Source organism: Cottoperca gobio, chromosome 11 (assembly GCF_900634415.1).
Source record: "Cottoperca gobio chromosome 11, fCotGob3.1, whole genome shotgun sequence".
In the NCBI taxonomy this organism is placed as follows: domain Eukaryota; kingdom Metazoa; phylum Chordata; class Actinopteri; order Perciformes; family Bovichtidae; genus Cottoperca; species Cottoperca gobio.
This window is the reverse complement of record NC_041365.1, coordinates 16,598,975-16,621,335: the sequence shown is the minus strand read 5'-3', so window position 1 is coordinate 16,621,335 and position 22,361 is coordinate 16,598,975. Positions and strand designations below refer to the sequence as shown.

Below are 22,361 nucleotides of genomic sequence, written 5' to 3'. Positions count from 1 at the left end.
TAAACTGGGCAACAAAGCTGAAGCCCTCACCACAGTACACAACAGTCACTACTGTCAAACTTCAATATTGAATTAATATGCACAACACTCTATAATTTACAGGTTCCTGAGCCTTACATGTACAAACATCCATTAGTTCTTGTCCGGACATAGTTACAGCTGCACTGGGCAGGATTTTATGTTAAAGGCCCAGACCAGTGGTTTTGCATGTTTCATATAACATACAAAGCAAGGTGAGAGTCGACTTATTGATTTTCTTATCCGTCAGAAAAAAATGCAAACCAACGCTGAATGGATGAGTCCAACCTTCAGAACTCAAAGCTGCTGTTGCACATTTAATATCACACAAAACAGACATGAGAGATAAGCGACTACGTTCTGTAGAGAATCTGTAAGATGGTTTAAAAGTATTTATCAAAAAATGTCCATGTAGCACAGAAGGTAAGCTACAGTAAGCAAACAAACACAAGCACAACAAAATAACTAATACTTCATAATTTGATATCACGAGGAGAATAAATAGTTGAGTGATTCTACTGCAGCTTTAAGCAGAAATGAACCTCACACCAACACAAGCACAGCGTCTCACTCTTCCCTGCATACATCATATCTATATCAGTGTTTTATAACATGAATCTTCATGATCAGTAACTAAATACTACATCAGAAACAGTCCTAACATCCATTGTTTCTAAAGCTTTTTGTTTGCATTGTGTAATTCTTCTGTGTGAGGCCTCTGCAGTGCTGTTGTGTTACGGTGCACACTGACTCCCTGTGGTCTGCAGGATCCACTGCAGGATTACACCTGACCGTGTCACAGCCCAACCTCCACTGATACCGAGACTCTGCCGTTATGGAAATCGTCGCACGATGGATTCACAGTTTGTTGGTTTTGTTTTGGCTGCTTTGCATCTGTCTTAAGTCTATTAGGAAAATCAGGTGTGATTTACTCAGTCAGTCGACTATTCAGGAGGTTATTCTGTGGTAACTCCTGAGCAGCAGTGAAATACACCCGGTAAGCTCTGACTTCAGCACTGTTGAATGTTAAATTATAAATAATTATATGATTAGTTGACAGTTCAAGGTAACTTTAGAGAGACTGACAGTTAAAATCTAATCTTAACTTCAATGTTTATTATATCTGCTATCATGTCCTTAGATAGATTAAATACATTTTAAATAAAAACCTATAAAATATATATAATATGCAAACATGTACATTATCAAGTTTCTCTGCCTGTGGTTAAATCCTAAAGATCAAGACCAGTACAGTGCTATTGTTTTGACTATTTTCATACTACCAGTTGCTTTTAATGATTTTTGGAGAATCACGTGTAATTTGTCTTCATATCGGAGCATTGATCTGCTTTGTTTTATCTCATTTCAAGATACTAGAATATTAAATGTTCTAGAACTTGAAAAATGTTGTGTTAATATAGCAATAGTGTATTTTATAGAATAAGTAGAAATATTGATAAAACAGTTTTCTGACTAAAGTCAAACCCCCATAGGCATGAAGGAATCAGATAATGTGTATGCATTTTACAGCACAAGCATGTCTTTGTATTTATGTTCATTTGCTTTTATATTAAAAGATAAAACTAAGGTAACTTTTGAATGTCCATCAGCAGCTTCACTCTGATGGTTTGTTTCTTTCAGCTCTGATTCAATCTGGTGAAATGGAGAAGTCATCCATCAATGTCACAGGTAGGGATGTACCCAAAACCATACATATTTCAGGAAAGCACAAATACTGTGATGGAAACAGATATTTCCTCTACCTGAAGTTGCTCGTTATTACTCAGGAGGAAAAAAAAGAAAAGAAGACATTATGTTTCATGTCATTGTCGAAAGCCACAAGATAAAAATGCCCATTCTGTTTGCAACATAGTACTGTGATTGTAGCTAACTGTAACTAACTAGTCGTTTCATTTACTACCACACGTTTTTGAAAATGTATTCTGCCGTCACCCCCCGGCTGACAGATGACGGCTGGATCTTTTTCAAACTACCACATTAAAAATGAAGCTTAGAAGCTGTTAACTATGTGTGTGTGTCTATGTGTACATTTTTATTTATTTTTAAACACGCTTTACCTTGTATCTCAGTCGATGTTCATCCGTTTAAGATGTAACCTGCTGTAAGTATCAGCCATAGGTTCCATGCAAAATTCAGTTTCTGAAAAGGGGATCGTGGTGGTGGTGTTGGGGTTCAGACAATTCAATAAACTTAGTTTTAGTTAAAAAGAAAAATTAAAAAGCGAGAGATAAAACAAGTACAGTATGAGGATGTGGAAATATATTTAATAATTAATATTATATACCAACATTTAATCAATTTGATAAAAAGGCACAGAAATTGCATTGGCACTTAGATTAGGTTTAATTAGGTTAGAGAATACATCATTTGTTTTTGTCACTCCCGGTCTTCTATACAAATACAGAGACCGATTATTGTGCAACAGATACAGATCACTGTGTTGGTTGAACAGATACAGATACAGATAATGACGTCTCTGTTCACCTCTGGTCACAGGTAACTCCAGCCACTTTCAGCAATGTATATTTGGATCGTTCAATTTCTTTGTTCTCGGACTGATCGACATCGTTACTGTTCTCATGGGACAACCAGTGATTGCCAAACTGCTGTGGATCATCTTCACATCCAAAAGGTCTACAGACATCCTGAATTGTAATTTAGCTCTCTTCCACAACTTGCAGTACGTGATTTCCATCCTGCATTTATTTTTCCTGTTTTTGCTGCCACACATCCATCAAAAAATCCTCAAGTTTTTGTTTGTGTATGTACTAATGGGAGGGCCAATGAGTTTGTCTTTTATTTGCCTGGAGAGGTACGTTGCTGTGATCCACCCCACATATTATCCTCTGCTGAAGAAATACAGATACAGGGAGCTTTGTGCTGTGACAGTGTGGCTCTTTTCTGTGCCCTGTGCTCTGGCAATAGTTTTTGTTCCAGATAAATACTCCTCTCTCACAGAGAACGTGATGTCAGGTTTCCCAATTGTCGTGATGTTGCTGATGACTGCAATGATTGTGTGGTGCAGCTACTGTATTGCGAGGGCACTGAAGAAGTCCGTCACTGGGAGAGAGGCGCTGCATCCTGTGAAGAAGAGAGCTTTAAAAACTGTCTGTAGCACTTCCAGCATCGCCTTGTTTTGTTACATTTTAGTTGCTTCATTGGAAAGGGCTAAGTCTTTCACTAATATGACAAATAAATGTATCATCCTGCCGCTGTGTATATTGTTGCTGTCTGTTGCGAGTTGTGTGCATCCATTGTTTTACCTCTACACCCAAGGGAACTTTTTCACCTGCTTAAAGTGTGAAAAGAAAACCGGATGATTCAAAAAATAACCAAATTAACAAATCTGACGATGCCATACAACATTTCCATCTCTTGAACTCGGAGTTAAGCAATAGATATAGTTAATAGTTAAGTAATAGACTTTGGAGAAAACTGCCTGGAGAAATGCAGGATGGAGATTTAGCCATGACGATAATTCTTTGACATATAATCTCATTGGTTGTGTTAAATCTTAATATAAAGAGCCACGGCCACAGGTGTGGCTCTCACTACACATTATAGAATGAATACTAGAGTATGATGATATGATGAATATTATGCAAATAAAGAGGACTTCATATTGTAGAGAAGATTTGTTTTGATTTGAGTATTTCTCTGCACTGTGCTATGTGTCAGTGGTGATGGAAATATGGAAATGTTTTATTTGTATGTTGTATATTTATAACTATAATTTGATGGTTTCCAGCTGAGCTGTAGTCATGACACCAGACTTTGTCCTCAAGTTTAATACACATCATATGGTCATAAGTATGTCTGGGCTCTGTTCTTCATGTTTTGGGCCACTTTAAGTTGTCCAGTGAATCAAGTGTAGGCAGGGGCTTTAAAGAAAACAAGCAGCCATTTGAATATTTAAAAATGTGTGTTTTTCCATGTAATCTCCCTGAAATTGTATTTATTTATGTATTGTTTAATTTACTCACTAACTTTGTGTGTCTATTCATTTATCCATAGGAAGACAAAAGTAAAATATGTTCATTTATATTCATGTTGCCTGATTGTCCACTCTGTGTCCAGTCAGGTCTGTATGTAAAGAAAACAAGTGATTATGTTTATGTTTTTATGTTATGCTGGGATTATATATTTATAGTGTAATGTTGTATCATACAATAAACTTCATTTTAAAGCGCATGTAAAATAACAAAAATACTGTGAATGCAGGACTATTATATGCTATTAGCACCCAGGTGTCCGTAGCTAACAATAATATTTACACCCAGGGAGCCACAGCCAATGTGGCTATTTAGCATGGCAGAGACATGCACACAGGTGTCCATAGTCAACAAAGCTATTTGCACCCGGGCACACGTTAGATACTGTTTTGCATGTATAGATATTTATGGATATTTATTTCTATGACAATAACTTCATTGGTTACTGCTTCAAATTTAAATTCCCCTATGGTGGATCAATAAAGGCACATCTGTAGCCATTTACACCCGGGTGTAACACAAAAATACGCCCCTTCTGCTATAGATCGTGTGCATGTGATGTCACGCTTACGTCCCAACCTGTAAGTCAGCCATGTTGGATGATATACACAACCAAGACGGCGCCCGTTCACGTGTGAGTTGCTGCAACGCTTCATAATTTTCTTTGTATTTAAAAGTCTAAGATTGAAAGAAAATGCCAATCGTGTGTGCAGTGTATAATTGTTGTAATAGCGATACTCGTGACCCAGAGAAACGGCTCTTTAGATTTCCTAAAATCATCAAAAACAACGATCCACAAAAGAGGGATGAATTACTGTCTACTGAACGCCGTCAGCTGTGGTTTAGCAACATCAATCGTAAGGATTTAACAGAAGAAAAAGCACAGTTCACCCGTGTGTGTGGCGTCCACTTTATATCTGGGAAGAGCTCATGCTAAAGCTATGTTTTCAATCTTTACGTTAAACATTTGTGCTTATGATATACCCGAACACTGTAAGACCTCACCTCACTCACAAACCACGGCTTGAGCGGTGTATCTCGAGATCTTTGCCAGTGATTTACACGGGCATGAACGAGCACCCTGTCATCTTTCACTGGTTTGGTAATAAGACTACCAACCCAGCCAGAAACAAAGACATTATAAGCATCTAAGCTCTTGTATGCCTTCATTTGTGCGTTGGTTGCCCACAACGTTTGTAGCACAAGGTAGTTCACAATATCCGGATATTCAATCGGCGGTAATGAATCTAAATCCTTAATATAATCCGACGGCTTTAGCAGAGGACAGAGTGTATGCTCACCCTACTTATTTGTCACTTCATTGGTATCAATACTTACTGTACTTGAGTATTTCCGTTTTTGCAACTTTTTATTTCTAGGCTACTCCACTACATCTTAGTAGATAAATATTGTACTTTACATTGTATTTGTCTGACAGCTTTAGTTACTGTTCAGATTACAAATTGTCTTCTCCTTCCTGTCCAGTGAAAATCATGCATCTCCAAATTGGGTGATTAATTGAAAGTTCTCCTCCTTCTTCAGCTAAATAAATTCTTTAAAAAGCCTCTTTGGATAGCTGGAAAATGTAACATCACAAAGCTGAAAACAGGCTGTTTGTCTGAGAAACTCATGAAAAGTTGACTTTTTAGAGACACGTGGTTCTCACAGGACAGAGAGCTACAGACATATGATAATCTTATAGAATATGAGGCATTGCTGTATATTAAACTATAGAAACAAAACACTGATATACTGTATGATGTTTTTGTTTATTATGGGCACAAAACGAACATGTTTGACCTTGAAGCCGTCATCGAATAAACTAGCCAACTGTATATAAAGGATTTAAAATGAGCACAACCTTAAACATTTACAGCAGTAAACTGCAACATACACATTAACACACACTCAGTAATCCAGAAACGTCATATATAATAGTAAAACACTGACAGGGAATATTTTACTGCTCAATCAAAACTTTTCATACTTTATGTACATTTAGTTGATAATACTTACATAGTTTTACTCAAATATGGGTTTGAATGCAAAACTTTAACTTGTAGGTGAGTATCTTCACAACATCTGCAAACGTTTCCTCCTGTCTGACGCAGCTACAGGTCAGGACGGCTACATTATAACTTATTTATGCACCTCTGTCTTTGGGGCTTGCTTTATCTGTAACAAGTGGAAGCTCTCAAACGGCAGGTTCAGATTCAGATGTTTCAAAGGAAATAAATCGTGATTTAAAAAGAATTATAATAATAGACCGCCTTAAATTAATATCTTGGTTCAAAGCTTTACTGAATCTGCCTCCAGTCTCTTCTCTGTGCTTCTTCATTCAGGGACATTTTGTGTTGCACGGGTCTCCTGAAGAGAAGAAAGTGTACACGTTGACAACTGGAATCATGGTCACAGCTCCCAGCAGAGAGCCCAGCTGCACTACAGCTCCACACCACACGAGAGCACTGTGGCCCTCGTCGCGCAGGATCACCCCGATGATCACCTTCACATAGGACAGAGTGAGCACAAACAGGATCCAGGCCAACACCTGTGGAGGGGCAGGGAGGGAAGTTTGAAGCCTCCGTTTTGTAACATTCACACAATTGAGGAAGACAATGGAGGTTATTTGAGTAAATTAAGCCTAACTGTACTCACCATGATGACAACACCTGACGTTTCATTAACCAGCAGTGGACATGGACTCAGCAGTGCCATGCCCATTATATAAGCTCCCACTCCACTGCCCATCACTGTGAGAGCTCCCATCAACAGCAGAGATCTGTGAAACCACACTTTTAAAATGTTTTAAAACGTCAGAGATGTAAACTAAAAATTACAAGTTTTTGGTCCTAAAAATGTCAGTATCTGTAAAGATTCTTAAAATGGGGTGTAGAGCTGAATAATCAGTAGATTCATTGATCAACTGGCAACTATTTTGATAATCTAGTGATTGTTTTGTGTAATTTAATAAGCAACATTTGCTACTTCCAGCTTTTTAATTATAATGTTTTTTTAGGTTTTAGACTGTGACAAAATATGTCACTTTGGGCTCTCGGAAACTGGACAAAACTATAAATTGATTAATTGAGAAAATAAAGGAAGGTTACTTGATAAAAAAAATAGTTGCAGCCCTACTGGGGTGTTCATTTATTCACATACAAGGGATCTGACTTATTTAAAAAAATATATAATAATCTAATTCAGTCTTTGTACAAAACAAACTAAAACACAGTTTGTCCATATTTACAACTTTCAAAGTTACTTTATTTTGTATATGAACTTTCTGGCTCTTGAGGTTTCTTTACTTTTCCCTCAATAAAAAGGCTTTTTAAGGACTTTCTTCCGAATGCAAACTGAGGGTCGAGGCTGTCCAGGTTGTTATTAGCTTCAAGGATTATGAGCTATAGAAATAAAATTGACTAAACTAGAAACCCTTTTTTTTTATGTATCATCCCGCACACTGACCTTATAGGGAAGAACATGGTGATGAGGCAGGCTAGAGGGTTTGCCACTGCAGCCATGGTGGCTGATAAGTGATAGGCGTTGTTCCCGTATGGTAGGCATGAGTAGGACTGCACCGAGGGAAGCACCACGTTGGTCAGAGCGTTCGCCCAGGCCAGGATCACAAAGATATAAATCACCTGCGTCCAGCTGTAAGCTCCGCTGCCGAAGCTGCTTCTGGGCTTCTGGTTTGCCGGTTGATATGGCTCCATCACGGGCTTCTGCTCGGCCCACTTCCTGTTTCTCTGAGATTTCTCCTTCACCCCGTTGGAGTATCGACCGCTGGGATGCTCCCTGGCCACAGACGGGTGGTAGTTCAGTAGAAGGAATGCCACCAGACACACAAGCATCATGGCACTGAGGAAGAAGAAAAACACCTCAGCGGAGAAGTTGGCTGGCTGATACTGAGCCTGGAGGTCAAAGTTCACAGAGCTGTCCGAGGAGTTCAGCGTGTGGTTCAGAAACTGGGTGCTGTTTATGCAGTGGACCACTCCAACTCCCTGGATCAAAGCCACTAGAGCAGGCAGCAGGCCGCTCAAACCCTCCCCAATGTAGTACGTGGTCAGGTACTGAGTCTTGAGACGCATCATGAAGGGCAGGAAGGTGACGGAGGAAGTGCAGTCAACAGAAGCGAGGAAGAACGTTAAGACAAGGAGAGCTACACTGCAAGGAACACCCGCCACTACGACAGTCTCCTTCCAGAAGAAGCCCAGCAGGAAGCTCGCCACAGTACCCAGGCCGATGATCACATATATGGCGGCTGCTTCGTTCAGGGCGCCGGGACGGAAGCGGTGCATCAGGGTGACGAAGAGAGGCCCAACGTTTGCCATCTGGATGAGGACGGAGAGGTAGGAGGGAAGGTTCCAACCCTCTGGGATCTGGGGGACAATGAGGGGCAACTCCACCCACAGGCCGTTGATTGAGACCCAGGAGCCCATCCCGAACAGACACGCAAGCAGGTGGGTGAGAAGGGACATGTTGGAGGTGTGTTTCTGGAGGTAGAAAACAAAGAAGTCCTATTACTTACATGTAACACAATATTTCACGTTAATTTCATTCCAAACGTGTTTATCAAGTCAACTTTCAGATGCCTGTTCGTAAGCACGCATCCAACAGGAAGCTACGAAAATGTTGCGAGCCGGATAGCAAAACAGACAGAGCTTGTGGGCAGCACAATAACCCTTGCTGTGCAGGGGGGGGAGTGGCCAGCTTTGAATGTTGTATTCAAAAAATGCAAACAAGAATTCCTACTCGTTTCTCTTTGTGCCTTTTAGGTCACTACAGAATTTGAACATTTTAATCTGTTATCGTTTTTGCCACTCATGGCTTCAGGGATAAGGCTAACATTTGTAGTTTTTTGTAAATATCTTAAAGGGAGTGTGTAGGATTGGGCGGCATCTAGCGTTGTGGTTTTGGATAAGGTTACTATTGAGAACTTATATTTGACACTTTGTTGCAGTTTATGCAGAGTAGCTGTAAATATGTTTATACTGCATGTGGTGACATATTATATCAAAACTATATCACTTAGATACCAATACCATAACATCATAATAAGGCTCGACTTATCTTGTCTAAGAGTAGCAGTGTGTAAGGTTCCTTTCTTTGCTAATGTACTTGGGAAAACAAACGGCCTTGACATTTGGCACAGTGACCCCTCTTTCATCACTGCCTCCCTATTTTCTTGAGCCCCTCCCAGTCAACACTTTTATAAGCAGGAACTCATTGACATTGTTCATGAGTGTGGCGCAACCACAAATACCCGTTGAATCTGAGAAACAAGTGATTGTGTGATTGTACAAAACCAAAACCCTGACAGATGAGTCACTTACTAGACTTTAGCCAAACCATTTCTATAGGCTGGAAATAACAACATATGAACAAAGCCAGAGTTTTTTTGTTTATACAACATATTTCAAGTCTGACCTCTGCATACTTACAATGGGTACAATCTTGTATCAAACAAATTACATTTCTTTCTCAGCAACAAAAAAGTTACCTTTCTAGAAAAGCCTTGTTACAATATAGCACCATGCAACTTATACAACCATATCAACTGTATAAGAGCTAAATCAAAACTTATAATTTCAACTTTTGGCATTGAAAATACAATTTGTAACACATGACAACTGCATCTGGTATTCACAGAATCATACATTATTATTATCATCATTTCAAATGTGTGGAAAAATTGAGGTCATTGTATGTAATCTCTGATTAGTTTGCAAATATAAAATCATATGAGGACGTCACATGCTAACGCGATCATCCCCTATCCCTCAAAACCACACTTTTTATTTTAGATGCCATCATGTGCAGCTGTAATATTCCAACCAGTCGCAGCATCCGTTGCATTTTGGAACACAGGCTTTGTTTTTGTCTTTTTAGGCGCCCAAACAAGAGAGTACCCAGGCTTAACACGAGGAAGTGAGAGCTTCAGCTTCAACACCATGTGTGTGGTGTTGTGGAAAGTACAAAACAAGTTTTGGTCTGTGTTGTTCAGAATCATTTTTTGGTACAGTATCTCACAACGGATTCCTTCCCGTTTCTCAGCCCGGGGTTTTCCTTCAAAACGCAGCATCATTTTATCGACATCTTGCTGCGTCTTGCACGGCCCTCCGTTTCTGCTTACTGTGGCTATTATGTACTCCCTATCCATGTTCTCCTCATGCTCTTCATGTACCTTTGCTCCCTTTTCTTTACTCCCTTTCTTAATCTGTGGACTGTAGGTATCCTTTTGGCCAATGTTTGTATTCTTTTTAACGGGCCAACCAGAAAATTCATCGGAGCCGTCGTGAGATGAACCAGATCGGTCATCATCTTCCTGAGAGCTATCCAAGTTCTTCTGTGAGGAGTGTTTGGAGGACTTGTCAAGCTTTTTCTTCTTAATGGTATCTTCTTCTGCAGGGCTGAAGGGATATTCAGCCATCAAGACGGAGAAGGTGCAACTGACAAGTTGTGAGCTCAAATCTGGTGAAGGGACTTGAGAGAAGGTTCCTCCTGGCAGGAAATCCTTCAGGTGTTCCTCCGTGACGGCAGCAATCACCTTCACTACCCTCTTCAAGCATGCTCTTATAAGTTCCCTATTTGTGTGCCATTGGCCACAGAAATGAAACACTCCATCAAAGGTTTTCTCCTGCAATGGGAATTGCAGAAAAACATTTGTGGCCCCTTCAGGTTCCAGCAGCGTTGAAGGATCTTTGGACCAATCGAGGAACTTTTGGTAGAGGCAGAGTATGTACTGGCTGAAGAGAGAGTACTCTCCTTCGCTTTTCAGAAGCTGCCAGTAAGGACCGAGGATTTTGCAGTAAACGATGGCCAGAACACACACAAGGCTCTGTATCACAGAGTCATTAGCATCAGCAGCAACACACTCCAGAATAATGTTTGCATCATTGTTCATTGACAGCAAATCAGAGAAGAAGAGAGCCATCTCTTTGTAATGGTGGGTGAGACCCGCTGCAGCTTCAAAGTAGTTGTTGAATCGATTTGACTGGTTTACTGCAAGTCTGCAGGGATTTTTCTTTTCCTCACAGAAAGCTACCCAGTGTTTCCTGTAGTCCTGCATGCCAGGGCTGCTGGGGCTTAAGATATCACAAGCCATGTGGATATAGCGTGAAGTGGCACTTTCGGACAAATTCACAAAGTTCTTGAATTGTGGAAGCTTGTCGCGGCCTAGTTTCTCTCCCGTTGATAGAATGATTTCCTTTTCAAAGGCCATGATCTGCTGCTCCACAGCATCATGCATGTCAACAAGGAAATTGGCGTTGTAGTTTAAAAACACCACAGGATAAACAAGTGAGATGTCTTCACAGAGTGCGTCAAGTTTTTTCTCAAATTTTGCCATGGCTGGATGCTCCTTGCATGTTAGAGCGTACTGATTTTTGAGGAGATCTAAGCAAACTTGCTTGCATGCTTCGTTTTTTCCACCGTACACACTGGACAGCTTTTGCACAGACAGCATTGAAATGTCGAGCAGGGTCAGGGACTCTTGTTTGACATCGGAGGTTTCTTCTCCCATGTTGGATTTATCCGAATCCTCATCACTCTCATCGTGTACTGAGGCTTCTTCTTTCAGTATTATTTTCTTAACAACTACTCTGTTCACCTTAGACTCCTCCCCTTCCATGATTTCAAAGCTCTCGTACTCCTCCTTGATTATAACCTTTTCATAATTGATGGAGTCGTCTCGTTTCATTCGTTTCTTCACGATAAATCTTGGCGTTTTTTTCCGCACCAGTTCAAATGAATTTTGAAGCAGATTTTCCATCGCTGCGTTCCTCCTGTGACTCCTTGTTTCATAATTACGGTAATGCAGTTTTAACTTCTTTATCTTGGGTCTAAGGACTTTATATGCCTTTTGAATATCCCCATTCTCACAAAAGTCAGGGTTGAAGTTTCTAAGCCAAGTAACTAAAACAACTGGTGCAATTTTCTCCCTGGTGACAAAGTTGCTCAACTCAAGAATCAATCCATTTGTGACTTCAATTGACTGTGCTCGCTCTTTAAAATCCCTCATTTCCAAAAGAAGTTGCCGTTCAACTCCGATGCTGTCACATATTGGGCCAACAAAGTTAAAGTTGACGTCTGATTCCAGGAAGGTCAGCCTTGCATCACTTCCCAGACTCAATGTTGTTGCGATTCCTCTTTCAACCAAACGACGAAAGTCAGCTGACCGATGACTGGGGAATATTTTCATCAGCCAATCTACAATGGCAACCCATGGAAAATTATTGTCCTCTGCCATTAGTCCTACTTGAATCAAAAGTCTGTTCTTGCATGGCGCGTTTTCAAGCTCTAATCCTTCTCCGGATTGAGGACCAATGAAGTCCGCAATCAGCTTCCAAAAGTACTCATCTCCTGAAAAACAGAAAAGTTGGCAAGTGAGCAGAAAAGTCGTGCTTAACAAAGAGAGGAGGTTGCACGAAAATAATATCTGTGACAGTACTGGATTCAATTGATTTATTTGTGCTTTCTGGAATGTGACAATTTAAAAATCACTGAAGGTGAAGAGTTTTCTGGAAGTATGGTGGTTATGGTATAAAAATACAATAACTACAACATTGTTCAGTATAACATGCATTATTTAGAGAATCAGGCCATAGAGTTATATTAATAACAGCTTTACCCCATGGCAGTTTTACTCTAAATGTTTCAGACTTACTCAGATTAGCTTCAGTTACAGCCTCTTTACCACAAAGGGAGAAATCTTGGCCGTCCTCCATTGTGTGCTGTTTTAAAAGAGAGAAATAGTCAAAAAAGAAGAGGTTGCAATTGGTGTCCATGTGTAATCACAGCTAAAGTCTGGGTGAAATGGAATAGTGCAATAGTTTGTTTAATGTCCACCATCCCTTTTATAACTATGGCTATTTTCTATGTATTACATATCAGTCTGCTTATCAGTTTGCCATACCTTTATTCACTCATGTATTCCTGAAAAGGAACAAAAACTAATCTGGAAACTAATACCAGACAATAATGCTATTAAACGAAATTGCATCAACAAGTAATAAACATTTACCTTTAAATAAAAGTCAGTGTTTCATACAGTGTGTGCGCTTGAATGAGCAAAGAGGTGAAACAGAACAGAAAGAAGAGTCATACCTTCAGTGTTGTCCTGGAGAATGCTCCCCTGCAGAAAATGCCTCCTGCTTGGCATTAGCATGCACGGTACAGAAGCTGTGTAGGAAAAGTTACTAGATTAATTCCTGAAAAAATAAAATAGTTTTTTAGCATGTTTAAACATTTAACTGTTAAGTTAGAGGTTATTCTAATGATCGTCAAAGCTGCTACATTGTATCTAAATATTTTAATAGTTTAGGTGGGGCTGTTGAGTTGTATTATTTTGTACTGAGGTGTTTTACACGTTTATTCTACCCTCAATGGTGTAAATAGGGGGGGACAAAATATAAAACACGCCTCTCATCATCACAGCACACAGTACAAAGGCACCACAGCCTCCAAAATGACCATTATGTTCTATCAATACATCTCCAAGACAGTTTTTGGTTTATTGCAGGGTCGTTGTATTAGACTGCATTCTATTTAAGAAAGGTTTACCTAATCAACTGGAAAATGAGTGCACATCTGTGTTATTTTGTGCCACCTTATGGCAGTTTAGTACAAGCACTGCAGGGAATCCCTCCCCTCAACCACTACAGCTGGATATTTCTTATTAGCTTTACACATGAAAAAATAAGACTTTTTTTCTTTCCCATAAAATTACAACTAACCCAAGAGTACCTCCGCGATTCACTGTGAGCAGAATCGTACACAATAAAATCATTAACGCTACATTTGCAAATGAGTTCTGATGTTGCACTAGCTCTGCGTGCTAATGTTAGCTTTTTTGTGAGCAACTTGCTAGTGTTAGCAACAACTTTACCTTAAGGAAATGTAGCTCAATATATTGCAATAAACCTTGGATATTACCAGAGTAGACGATGTTCTGCATACTGTAGCATTTACAATTAATTTCAAATGTACAAACAGCAGTAAAAGTAGCATTTAATAGCATAAGTTCTTACCCAAAAACTACACCTCCATGATCTCCTCTCCTCAACCTCACTCAGTACACAGCGTGAGGGAGTCTAAACAGTGGGCTGGCCACCGATTGGATAGTTTTACAAGGGCGGGCTGTTATTGATGTTTCCACCAATCACAGAGGGGATGTGAAATGCATTGTGGGTGTACCACTGAGGTTGTTGGGAGGTAGGCGGTAGCCACTAGCCAGCAGTGGACTAGCAGCAGGTAACTTCGATGCAAAATACAATTTATTTTGTTTCAGAAAAAGATTCTGTGATTATTATTTGTTGTCAACGCAGAAACAGTTGTTATGCCATTGTTCTGCTACGTTATGTTGCACGATAACTCGTTAACTAACGAGTTAATTGAAACAGTAACGCTAGCTTAGTTAACGTAAACAGCCAATTTGATTAATTTAGCTAGTTTACACATTACCGTATCAATTGATTCTATGATGTGTAAATGCTTAATTTGTATTTAACGCCGCAAAAATGTTGTAGTATAATGTTTTGATAATTATTCGACAGTCTTTTATTTCTCACTCATACAAAATCTAAGATGAATGTGAATGTCTTGTCTTCCGTTTATAAACAATCGAGGATGCGCACGCATCTGCGAAATGGAAAACACATTTTTGAAAACGATGAAATTAGTCTTTTAGAAATAAATGTGTGCTTTGATCAGATAATTTGATGCACTAATAGCTAGTAGGCTAATGTGCTATATGTTTGAACGGAGGTTTCCATCTCGAGATTTTGAACATTGTCCATCTATTATTGTTGTCATTTGTTAATCGCGTAACAACTCCGCAACACGTACCAGTGCAGGACCCTGCTGTTTTGTACTATCCCCTGTAGCTCTGTCTTTACTGAAAAAACTTTTTAAGTATTAATAAAGATGTAAAACCTTAGATATGATTGCAATCTCATGAATTACTCTGTTGTATTTATGTTCTCCCAATCCACTCTGCTGCCATTCTCCCCATTCACTATGTACATTCTTCACATAAATACAGACTGGTCTTATTCTTATTCTATTTTCAGATGCCGATATGTCACTTCTCAGCCAATGTGTGGTTATTTGAAGCTCGTGATAAAGACTAATTAGCAGTACACAATGGATTCCCCTGAAGCAGAGGCTTCAGCCCACAGTGAAAGAAGGGAAGACACCACACCAAGCACTTCAAATATATCAGGTCAGGGAGAAGATGGACCAAAGCCAAAGAAGGCATCTTTGAAGAGGACCACTGGTAAGCCTACAAATGCAAAAGCCACAAAGCATAAAAAGGCCAGAGTCTCCAGGTCTGCCCCGCTTGGCTACACTGTCCATCAAGGGGAAGATATGCTTCTTGTCATATCCAGTTCTACTTCTCAGTACGATGGTTCGGCCTGGAATCCCCCAAAGAAGGGAAGCAAAAAGAAGAAGCTAACTAAAGGAAAAGGAAAAGCTAATCAGATTAAGAAAAAAAAGAAAGTCCGTGCCAAGCCTAAAGTGACACACAATTCCGTTGCCGAGGAAAAAGAGGAAACTAATGTGTTTGTGCCACAGAAAACAGCAGACCACAGATGGGGTCAAAGTCTTCCTGAGGAGGTGCTAATCAGTATTTTTCAGATGGTGGTCGTCCAAGATGGAGCTGTACTATTTCTATGCAGGTAATAAACGTATATGATTTGTTGTAATTTAGTGAGTACTTAAATATCCGTGAGATATAGCATGTAGGGCTGGGAGATCCTTTATTTCAATATTATCGTTTGTTGACTTGGATTGGAAACATGATGATAAGATCGTATCGGGTCATATAGCTTTACAAAGTGTTGTTGTTCAAATGACTGATTCCTAAATTGTATTTAAACTCAAGTTAAATAAATCAATTAATTGGAAGAGTTTTGTTTTAATACATAAAGGTATTACACATTTCCTTGCATTGAACATCAACTTCATCATTTTATGTATTATTCAGAATATAAGTATTATTTCATAATAATACATTTAATTTAAAGTTGTATTGCGCTTTTCTAGGTACTCAAAGACTCAACTATTTCATGGTTAGGACTGCAAATCATTATGTACGTAATTGTTGAAACTGCAAGATTATTTTATTCATTCATCATTTGATCCAATAAATGTAAGAACGTGTCACAATGTCAAAGAACTCAGTCTCATGTCTTAAAATTGTCCTAAACAGGCCATTTTGTTCAACTAACAGTCTAAAATCCACATATATTCAATTAACTGCCATATAAGAAAACCAGCAAATATTCATGAATTTGTTGCAGATTAATTTTCTGTCGACTCACTTATTAATTCACTAATAGTTTGAGCTGTAGTTTGTGTGATAAAGAGATCCCTGATGTAGGAAATCTGCTTAATTGCTCGGGCAGCGACTGGCCACCGTTTGTCTGTACATCCTCTGTTGTTGTTAAAGCACTGCAGACACCGATCAAGTTGATGGATCCAAAAGTTTTTAAGATCCTTGTCCGCTGGACGTTTCTGTTGACGTATTTTGATCCTGATTATAATGCTATGCTGGTCATACCTTCATGTAAGCGGATGACAGGATAGTCATCATGTGTTGTTCTTACTGCAGCTCCGATGATTATGCTTGTTCGTTACAAACTGAATACAACAAATGTTTTTCTTCTGTGTCTCGGGTGTAGGGTGGGAAGAGTGTGTCGTCTGTGGAACGCTGCTGCCTCCAGTCCGGTCCTGTGGCGTAAAGTGACTGTAGGTCACTGCTGGATTGCACCCGGGAAAACCCAGCTGCCTAAAACTGAGATGAAGATTAAGGAGACGTTTAACTGGCTGGCACAGAACAGGTCCGTGTTATTAGTTTTATGATGAGGTTTGACGAATACATAATGTGAACTGTGATGTAGTTTTGCTTAAATGTCTTGTATTTTTGATATCTTTTTAAAAACAAATAATAATAAACTGTACTTCTTGTTCTCTAGATTCTCTCAGCTACGAGACTTCTCTCTCTGTCACTGGAAGAACAATGTTACCTATGCACTAGAGGTTAGTCATTAAAGCTAATCATCTGTCCTTTTATAAGCTTCTGAAGAGATTAGCCAATGAACTGATAATTAAATAATTAATAAAATAATATTAATAATAATCATTTAGTTGTTTTCTGTTAGTTTTGAGTTGTTGACTATTTGAACACATCACCTGGGGCTCAGGGAAATTATAATCGGACATTTTATAGACAAAACATCATTAATCAGCAGATGAATCGATAATGAAATTCATTGTTGGTTAATAATAAGAGCTTATAAACTCTTTGAAAAGTTTTGTTTTGAAATAAGAGTAATTTTAAGGCATTTCTGTTACTAAGTATTGTCTGATAAGTTCTAAGTTGCAGATTTTATCAGCACGTTTTGTATTTACCATATGTTTTCTCCGCTTATGTTGTGATCATTTAGGTTGTGTCGCAGTTCTGCCCCCACCTTCGCTCCCTCAAGCTCTCCTACTGCACAGGCCTGGCTGCGACAGCCTTCCACAGCCTTGGTCTGCACAGCCGCTCTCTGCAGAGCATGGATCTCCAGTATTCAGAGGTACATCCAGAACCTGCTCAGTTGTTTTTACGGTAAAAAGAACATATTGCTGGCCGCTGTCAATTTAAAAGAGATAATTCATCCCAAAATAAAAAATACATATTTTTGTTCTATTTATCAAACTAAAACGTTTTGGTGTGAGTTACAGAGTGTTGGAGATAGTGACCTAGAGATGTCTGTCGTCTCTCAGATATAATGGAACTAGATGGCACTCGGCTTGTGGTGTTGAAAGCGCCAAAGAAAAGAGCCATGTCTCTTTCCAGAAATCATGGACCCGGTTACTGAAGACACAGACCTCGGTGTGGTCCAATGAGAGCAGTTCACTCTATTTTGCATGGGCCCCCTGTGTACACATGGCACGAACAGATTCAACAAGCAGGGTGCATCACACCAGGCGTTGCGGCGCTTTCATTTGAACGTGGGTAGTGTGTTTTGGCTGCGGCAATGGGTACTGCAGAGGATGCTGGAGAAAAGTTGAAATAGAATCAGCTTCTGGAGAAATGCAACCCTATGTCAGGCTTCTGTGTACAATCATGTGACCAGCGATCAATGAGCCATTGAAATGAAATGGGTTTACCAAACGAGCGTCACTCAAATGGGCCGTTTAAGTGGCACTGCAATTGCGGGAATGCCTAATTTGGTATGAATTCAGCCGTAGATATTTATGTTTGTCTACTTACAGGCCAGAATGAAGAATGAAATTATGTTAATGTTATTATCTTAATTATGGATAGTTATTGTCCAATTTGATACTCCAGTCACAGCCAGCAGGTGTTCATTCACCACTTGCTTGGTTACATTTTGAATTGTACATTTTTTTGTATTAGTTTCAGGTTGAGGGACTCCTGGAGTATCTTGAAAATCATGGGAGCCAGATCAAGCACATTTTGTTCACTCATGGAATAAAGAATGACAGACTTCTGACTGCCATCACCGTAAGCCCCCCCCACCCCTCTTTTATCTCCAAAATATTTAGTTTTTTAATGTTTACATTACACACAGCCCAAGCTACGGACAGATGAACTTGGTACACTCAACATATCGTATTTGTCTTTTCAGAAGGGGAACTGTCCTGATTTGGAGTTGTTGGAGGTCAACACAAAGCTCGACAGTAAAGATTGTGAACTTCCCGTTTTCATCCAGGCACTACAGATTGCATGCCCTAAACTCAAGGTAAAAAAAAGAATCAGCGAAAACAGGTTTGAAAAGACAAAGATAGAAGCTAATGAAGCCTACAGACGACTTGTGTTAAAAGTGAACCACCACATTTACCCATGAGACTTGTACATCTATACTTCCCACCAGACCTTCCGGATGCTGAATGTCAGACCTCTGCATAAGACGATGCGTAATAGTGCAGATTCAACATTAGGCTTCCCTTTACTGGAGGAGCTGTGTATCGCAACCACCTCTTATTCCTACATGACCGACAAAGATTTGTGGGACATCCTCTTTGGCTCCACCAGACTGCGGGTGTTGGACCTGCGAGGATGTTCTCGAATCACACCATCCGGTCTCGCAACACTACCCTGCCTTGGTAAGCCCACATAAGTTAGGCTTTTATGGAGCTAAATCTGGGCCAAAGGTTTTGATCATAAAAAAAATAGAAACTACAAACTTTCAGATCATATTTTTTCACTTCCAGACTTTTGGCCCTGATCTGGCGTGGGGGGGGGGGGGGGGGCTTCAACTGAGAGGGGTGTTGAAATGTGAGTGACAGCAAAACAAAAAAGGCTGAGGACCTTCCTCAGTCATGTTTCCTTCAGGAAACGTAGGTGCCTCGAGAAGTATGATTCAACACTTTCTATACACCATATTCCCGTGATTGGTAGTAAAAGAAATTACTGCCCGTGAGAAAGTTCTGTTAACCCAGCACTCTGTACCAATATGCTTTATTAAAAGCATCTTTGAGTACCTTTTTTAAAAGCGCTCTATAAATAAAATGTATTATTATTATTAATATCAGTATAAGAGCAATAAACTGACAGATTGTGCCGTTCAACAGCCACACTTTAGGATTAATGTTTCCCTCTTCCACATGGCACTGTGAACGCAGCGTAGTATTCGCTTGGAAAGCACCAAGTGCCAAACACAACTTTGTCACTGCCAATAGAAAGTGATGAATCATCATTTCCTGAAGGCAACATGATTGAGGAAGGTCCTCAGCCTTCTCTGTTTTGCTGTCACTCACATTTCGACGCCCCTCTCAGTTGAAGCCAAAAAAACGTTTCATACTTATTTTTAGTTTGAATATATTATTGTATTTTTTTTAAAGTCAAAACTTGAACTTTCAGTTTCAATTTGTTTTTCCAATGATCAAAACTGTTTGCCTGGATTTAGCTCCATAAAGTTGAACTTTGTTCACTTTGGGTTTACTAAGTTACTTAAGCATGATTTATTATTGGACCTCATTTGGGGACCATACTGAAAAGCTTAGTTTGGTCTTTTCATATTTAATCCACAATAACCTGAACATGAATCGGGGGCATAGAAATTCTTACTCTTGCTTTGCTTTTTTAAAACGCATTATCTTTGAGCACTTGTACAAAGGTATAGTAATTATTTAGAATTTACTCGTAAAATACCCAGCTGTGTTCATAATATCAGGGATCTGAATTTTCATCAAAAACCCAGTTTATTAATCAATGCTACCTTCTTCCGCTGTGATTTGGCAGAGCTTGAGTGTCTGTTCTGGGGACAGTATTTCAGCAGCAATGTTGGGTTGTCATCACCTAAGAAGGAGCTTCACATGGTGACTCAGAAATGGAGTCGAACGCTGCAACAGCTCGACATCGCAAATCAGCTCTTCACCGAGGACGACTTGGAGATGGCGATGAGTCACCTCGCTCAGGCCACAGAGGCAGACACCCTGCGTTCACTAAACCTGAGTGGGACCAGGATCACACCACCTGCCCTCAGGTACTGAATGTAGCATTTTCCCTCTTAACTCTACCAGTCCAAGTAATCAAATAAACTATGAACCAATACTTTTAAGAGACAATCTGCAGGTAAGCATAAACAGCATGAATCAAGCATTGACATTTGTAAATCCTGAGTACTGCATTTATCTTTCCAAAGGTTTCAAATGAAGGAAATTAGTATCTGTGCTTTATTTTGCAGGCCTGTCATCGGCCAAACGACTGCTCTTAGCTACCTCAACCTTTCATCCTGCCGTTATCTTCCAAGAGGAGTGAAGAGAATTTACCGTGGCCAAGAAGACATCCGCCGGCTGCTGGACAAATTGGAGTAGTTGTCATATTGATTCTGTTTCAAAAAGGCTAATGTCTTAAAACGCACTTCTTTGTGGATTTTTTTGTTCAAGGAATGTGGACAACTTACCCACAGGTGCTTTTGTAAATGTTGTTTTATACGTACAAAACAGAACAGAGAGTTCATGCAAAAAGCCTCCTTACTGTGCTAACAAGCACGGATTTAGCATTCAGTGAGAAAAACTGTTGCTGCTGTATTTCTTATTTTATTTTTAAGATTATTCTTTGGGCATTTCTGCTTCATTGATGATGAAAGAGACTGGCAGGAAAGGCAGGGGAGAGAGAGGGGATGACATGTAGCAAAGTATCCTGGACTGTACTTACACCTGGGCCACTGTGATGAGGACTATTACAAAATAAGAGCCCTGTCTGCATGTAGCGTAAGGGGTGACATTTATATGAATCACCTGAACTGTTAGCCTACAGGGTCATATTCAGTTGTGTCATTTTTGCCTCTTTTTCAAATAAATCTTTTTACGCCAAGTCACAATAATAGCAGAGAAAATATTATCAAGAAATATTTGATATTAAAAATAAATGTTAAACATGTCACTATCGAGTTTGTCATACTTCCAGCTGCACTTTCAAGCTAAATTTACTAAATGACCAAATGAGGACTTTCTTGCTGCATTCATACATTTGTTAAGGACGTGCATTCAAATGTTTTCAAGTGAGAGTAGCATTTCACACTCTTGTTTGAAATAACATGTTTTTATTTGATTTGCTTTCTTGTTGTTGAACAGGAAGTAATATGGGTGCTTTAAGGGCTCTAAAAGTGTCCAATACATGTGAACAAGAAACAAATTGTTGAAAGAAAGACAATATATAGTATTAATTTCTCACTTGTTTAGTGGGCCACACAATGAAACAGTTTGAACAAGCAATGTTTTACAATAATACAAAAAAACAATAGGTGCATGGCTGGTTTCGGTTCAAAGCAAAATATAGTTTACTTAAGAAGCATACATAAATTCAGTAAGAAAACCTTTTCCTAAATGTTGTAAAACATATCTAAGTCCAGCTTCTATATGCTCAGCTGAACCTCATCTAGATACATCAGTGTAAAGACAATCCAATCCGTAGATCCCACAAATAACATGAAACGACAGGTAAAATAGGTATTGCAAATCTAAAATGTTAGATACCGCAGTTACTGCCATGTATGTAGTCAAATAAGATGAGAAATAAGTAATAAAGAGACAAGAAACCAGAAGAAAACAAACCACACATACGGAATATACTGTATTTTTTCAGTGCTAACTAATATAAGACCTGTGTCATTTCTTCACAGCAGCGATTCGACATGTTTAATTAAAAGCATTAAAGTCCATGTAGAATATGTATGTAGAATGATGATTAGAAATTAGACAGTTTCTGCAGTTAATGAGAGGTTGTCAGCCCATTTATTCTGCATTTCTCCAGGTTGATTTCATGTTAGGGTGGTTAATAAGGGCTAAATTCAAATTTGGTGGGTCAGTGCC

At 39.3% G+C, this 22,361-nt stretch overlaps 3 protein-coding genes across 8 annotated transcripts; 1 reads left to right on the top strand and 2 right to left on the bottom strand.

Annotated features, from left to right (window-relative positions):
• Positions 1-5,781: 5,781 nt before the first annotated feature.
• Positions 5,782-8,509, bottom strand: LOC115015340 (riboflavin transporter 2-like). The gene is made up of 3 exons (XM_029442523.1): positions 7,497-8,509; positions 6,687-6,810; positions 5,782-6,579 (listed from the first exon to the last, which is right to left on the bottom strand). Exons 1-3 carry the CDS (start codon positions 8,507-8,509, stop codon positions 6,370-6,372), a joined length of 1,347 nt encoding a protein of 448 aa, XP_029298383.1. The 3' UTR covers positions 5,782-6,369.
• A 591-nt stretch (positions 8,510-9,100) lies between these two features.
• LOC115015399 (uncharacterized) lies at positions 9,101-14,152 on the bottom strand. Of its 6 annotated transcripts, none has more exons than XM_029442664.1 (5): positions 14,060-14,152; positions 13,137-13,211; positions 12,946-12,965; positions 12,697-12,763; positions 9,101-12,392 (listed from the first exon to the last, which is right to left on the bottom strand). In XM_029442664.1, exons 4-5 carry the CDS (start codon positions 12,755-12,757, stop codon positions 9,832-9,834), a joined length of 2,622 nt encoding a protein of 873 aa, XP_029298524.1. In that variant the 5' UTR covers positions 12,758-12,763; positions 12,946-12,965; positions 13,137-13,211; positions 14,060-14,152; the 3' UTR covers positions 9,101-9,831. The 6 variants fall into 6 exon arrangements, with proteins under 6 accessions (XP_029298524.1, XP_029298526.1, XP_029298523.1 ...); XM_029442666.1 differs by having other exon boundaries at positions 13,137-13,240; positions 14,060-14,106; XM_029442663.1 differs by lacking the exon at positions 12,946-12,965.
• Positions 14,153-14,184: 32 nt separating this feature from the next.
• Positions 14,185-21,432, top strand: fbxl6 (F-box and leucine-rich repeat protein 6). The gene is made up of 10 exons (XM_029442667.1): positions 14,185-14,282; positions 15,101-15,709; positions 16,715-16,873; positions 17,009-17,072; positions 17,480-17,611; positions 18,439-18,546; positions 18,671-18,784; positions 18,917-19,148; positions 20,287-20,530; positions 20,732-21,432. Exons 2-10 carry the CDS (start codon positions 15,174-15,176, stop codon positions 20,859-20,861), a joined length of 1,719 nt encoding a protein of 572 aa, XP_029298527.1. The 5' UTR covers positions 14,185-14,282; positions 15,101-15,173; the 3' UTR covers positions 20,862-21,432.
• The last annotated feature ends 929 nt before the right edge of the window (positions 21,433-22,361 follow it).